We start from the raw sequence: 4,336 nt of genomic DNA, 5'->3' as shown, positions 1-4,336 counted from the left end.
CGCAGGGACAACAACAAACCGCACAGCATGTCACGTAGCGACTGCTTCCGTTATTTGCCGCGCTCGGTTTGATTGCGAAAATAAACAGGAAATTGCTTACCAAATTTGTTTGCACTTCAAATACCTGTCGAATTTGGCCAAGCGACCACCCGAACTACACACTACACAAACTAGAGTGGACCAGAGCTGCACTGCGGCCCTCTCTCGCATTGAATCGTAAGCCTAAAGTACCGCGTACGCCCGCTGATGGCGATGTGTTGGTTTGTGCTTTATAATACATACAACTTTGTTGTTGGCAGACAACTTGCATTACATGTTGTTGGCGTTACAACAACGCTTGGCAACTATAGATGTCGATCTATAGCGAGTGTAATGTGTTAGTGGGTTGTATTTTTGAATAAAACTATCACATATTGTAGAAAACATCGAGGATTGTGAATACCATATTCGTGTCGATCGCTCAGATCTCAGGTAGCCATTTAAGGGTTAATCAAATCAACAAGAAATAGCAATAATAGTTTGTTTAATCCAAAATCAGGCACCAAGTGTTTAAAAAAACATATTCTTTAATCCTTCAACCTTTTCTTTTGAAGCATAACTTCAATTACACCGAAAGTATCAACCGTTACATTTTGACTCCGCTGCTTTCCCTCATGGCGGTTTTAGTTTGACGCGCGTTTAACTTTGATTTCAAATTCCGTTTGATCCGAGCACATGTGCATGCTAAATTTAAATGAGAAAGTATTAAATTATTTAAATGGTGTCCGAATATGTTTGTAGTCATTGAATGCTCACACGGAAAATTTCCTTTTCAGCGAGTCGCCCTGAACATCCGTTTGACTCACAATGTCCTCCTCTCTTTTCAAGTAATCTTCTTCGGCCTCTACAAACTTTCTTGTTACCTTTATAAATTTTAGAAATGGAAGCGGTTTTTCAAAAGTTAATCTCTGAAAAAAAAATTAATTAGTGTTAATCCGAATGTAATACTACAGTAAATTCACCTGCAAGTACACAGCAACACGCCAGTAGAATCCCAAGGTCAGAGGTTCCGCTGATGGCGGTTGTCTTTGGCTTAAGATATCATTTACCTCCGTAATAAAGTTCACAGTTAGGCCTCCAGCAAACCAAAAGTTCAGTATTTTCAGTTTATGACAACTCCTTATTAGCTCAAGTGACCCCTCCATATTCACTTGTCGGCAACCATCAAGCTGTAGCTCTTCTAAATTAACCAAATCTTTTAAAATATCTAATGATAGGAAGCCTGGCAAAGAGGCTCTGCAGAACTTCAAACGCTGCAAATTTGTCAGCTCCGCAATTCTCAAGAGATGTAGCTCAGACACGTAACCGTCGCAAAACACCAATTCTTCTAGCTGATTCCTCTTGCACAATTCGTCAAAGAAGAACATGGCATGTTGGCTTCCGCATGCTTCGTATGAATTGGGCTCCTCCAAACACAGCTCACATTCATGACTGACAAAATCCCAGAGTTCGAGCTTTTTCAGTTTCGGCAGCGTGCCAATCAGTTGCCAAGATTTACAGGGATTAAACTCAATCACAAGCTCCTCGAGGTTTTTCAGATTTTCGACCATTTCATAGGCATACCTATTCGAAAACGTTCGTGGGTCGTTGGGCATTACGAGCGTTTTCAGTGGATTGTGGTAGGCTATTTGCAGCAGATTTTCCGGATCGAAGAATTTGTTGGTGTGTATGTGTAGCTCCGTGAGACTGTTGAGATCTATCAGGCTACTGCCTAGAAAATTTCAACAACTGTGCCATTAAACGAGCTGTTAAGGTCACCTATTTTGCTTCTATATGTTAGACTGGAACTGTCGCTTGTATTTCATCCATAGACTTAAAAGCAACTTATAACTTCGGTGATTAAAAATCATTCATCTTCTTACCTATTCACCGCTTTTATGTTTCTTAGCACCCGGCTCATCCTACTTAGAAACTTATTTTATCATGTATTCCTAAGAACTCAACAGTACACTATTACCTAAATAATATCTAAGGACTGAGTCTGGAGTGAGTGTCAAATACCCCTTCAAGAGACCACTATCTTTAAAAAAAAATAGTAAGGCAGCAGTTGACACCGAAATCTTTGGACTAAACAACCAAACTTCCTCTAAGGTCCAGCTCTCTAGATTGGATGAGGAATCGAACCGAATGGATCTGGTTACAAATAAATTTGGGACGAAATATCCTAAGTTATCAAAGAGCAGTCAGTCCGCAACCGATAAAAAAATCTGACCTTATTGTATGGTCTGATGTCCCACTCTTCTCGTGTTCACTTATGGGTTTAATATTCGACCTTTATAAGAATTCACTCATCCCCTCTCATTACAGATATAGCAGTAAAACCCATCTACAGACATTAACTTTACAACTAAGCTCAATATACCTCAAATAGTTGGATCTCTTCTTCAAAATCTATATTACCTATTTTACATAATATCCAGCTTACCTCTCAAGTTATAAGTGCCGATGCAGATCAGTTTCTTCAGATTTGGCAATGGTAAAAGTTCAGCCAAGAATTCGTTGGTGAATGAAAAGAGCTTCGCCTCTTCAATCTCCTTATGGCAATCACGTAGTTTGTTTAAAAACACTTTCGTACATTTTGACTTCGACAAATTGAGTGTCTTTATGACTCTCAGCGGAAACTCGCCGGTGCCAATGAGATGACCAAAATTTTGCGCCAAATTGTCATTTACTTCAGCCCAATTGTGGAAATATCGAAAGTAGATATACTGAAAAAGTTTACAAACATTAGCCCAGCGGTATTCCTGCACATCGCGGTCCAACATTTTACAAATCCGTATCAACACCTCATCCGGTAGGTCGCGTATGGAAGCCATTTGGATATCTTAATTTTGTTTCCGTAAAAACTGAGCCGCATTTATTGATAAAATATCATTAAACTCTGTTCTATTGGCATTTATGGCGCAATGTTTCAAAATCAAGCCTGTGTGGTGGGAAATCAGCTACCGCTTGAGTGCTCTCACTCAAATACTACGCTCTGTTGGAAATCGCGTGTTTGTTTACAACAGTTGAACTTTATCGTGTCACCTAAGTACATCAATAATATCTGTCAACTTGCTTCCCGGTATAGTTAATAGATCACCGATAAAACATCACAATTTGATACACTTTCACATTTCGAACTTTCAATGCACTACTCTTTAGGTTGTGAATTAATTAAAGTGCAACAAAACGCTGCTTACACCCTTGGCTTTCTTTCAAGAACTAAATCTAGTTGCACATACAGAAGCTAACTTAAGCAGACTTTACCAGTTTTTGCTGATCGAAGCGACCGGCGAATTTTCTAGGAGAGCGCTTTGAGGTGAGACTCTCACTAAACCTCACAGTACTCTCGTTGATGATTCGCCGGTCACTTCGATCAGCAATATACACAAGCATACCATTAAGATGCAGCGCTTGTTGAGCTTTTTGTTGTGATTATTCCGATGCAACACCCCATGTGAGCAGCACTGAGCGGAGAGTAGCATTATTCTCGGTAGGTTGTTGCGAATTTCCGTTACACATATTGAATAGTACGCGAGTGGGCGTCAGCCCTTCGAAAAGTCGTGGCCAAACTCAACTCTCAATTATGCCGACTGAGTGCAGTTTCTCTCTTCTAGCAAACATTTATGTGAATATACTATAATATTTATATATGTTTGCCTATTTTTCCCTTTTCCAACCAATGGATTTCCCAAGAAACACCTTTATCATAGCTGCTATAAGAGTAGAATGACTCAGATTGATGTTTTGTGGGATTTAATGTTAGGTAAGGCGCGTACCAGCAAACTGGTGGGTGACTGCTTCATAGTGGGCTAGGAAAATAATAAAAACGTCGATTTCTGTTCAAAAGCAAAGGCTAATTGAACTTCTAGCGGATTTCTTTAGATAAGTCTGTTTAAATAAACCTGCGAGAAAGAAGGTTATGGATTTCAGATTTTCAAAACGCATTTGACTCCGAATGATTTAAAAACTCCAGTATAAATTGATTCATGACAAAAAGTAGATAGTCACCAAACCAAATACAAATAAAGGTCTATTTCGATTACATAAATTTTACAGTTCTGGTAACGTGAAACGAAAACGAATCTTTATTGACACTAAACACTTATGACGATTTATGGAAAAGTATTAAGAAGACCCAGTATTTTGTTGCAAAGAGGTAAATATGTACTTAGAAAAAGCCATTGGTCTAAAAGTAAAACAAATACTCGTAACTATAAATTAGCTTTATCACCCTTTAGTATAGTCATCCATTTCGATGTTCCCTACTTTTATAAAGAAAAACACAGAAATTTAAATTTAATGGCGAATGTTT

General features: G+C 38.7%; 1 protein-coding gene across 1 annotated transcript; it reads right to left on the bottom strand.

Moving 5' to 3' along the window:
- Positions 1–506: 506 nt before the first annotated feature.
- Positions 507–3,222, bottom strand: LOC120781144. The gene is made up of 4 exons (XM_040113278.1): positions 2,465–3,222; positions 1,002–1,750; positions 796–947; positions 507–723 (listed from the first exon to the last, which is right to left on the bottom strand). The coding sequence occupies exons 1-4, from the start codon at positions 2,853–2,855 to the stop codon at positions 663–665; spliced, it is 1,353 nt and encodes a 450-aa protein (XP_039969212.1). The 5' UTR covers positions 2,856–3,222; the 3' UTR covers positions 507–662.
- Between the last annotated feature and the right edge of the window lie 1,114 nt (positions 3,223–4,336).

This window comes from Bactrocera tryoni, unplaced genomic scaffold (genome assembly GCF_016617805.1).
Source record: "Bactrocera tryoni isolate S06 unplaced genomic scaffold, CSIRO_BtryS06_freeze2 scaffold_351, whole genome shotgun sequence".
NCBI classification, from domain to species: Eukaryota; Metazoa; Arthropoda; class Insecta; order Diptera; family Tephritidae; genus Bactrocera; species Bactrocera tryoni.
Note: the sequence above shows the minus strand (reverse complement) of the source record. Positions and strands in the feature narration are given on the sequence as shown.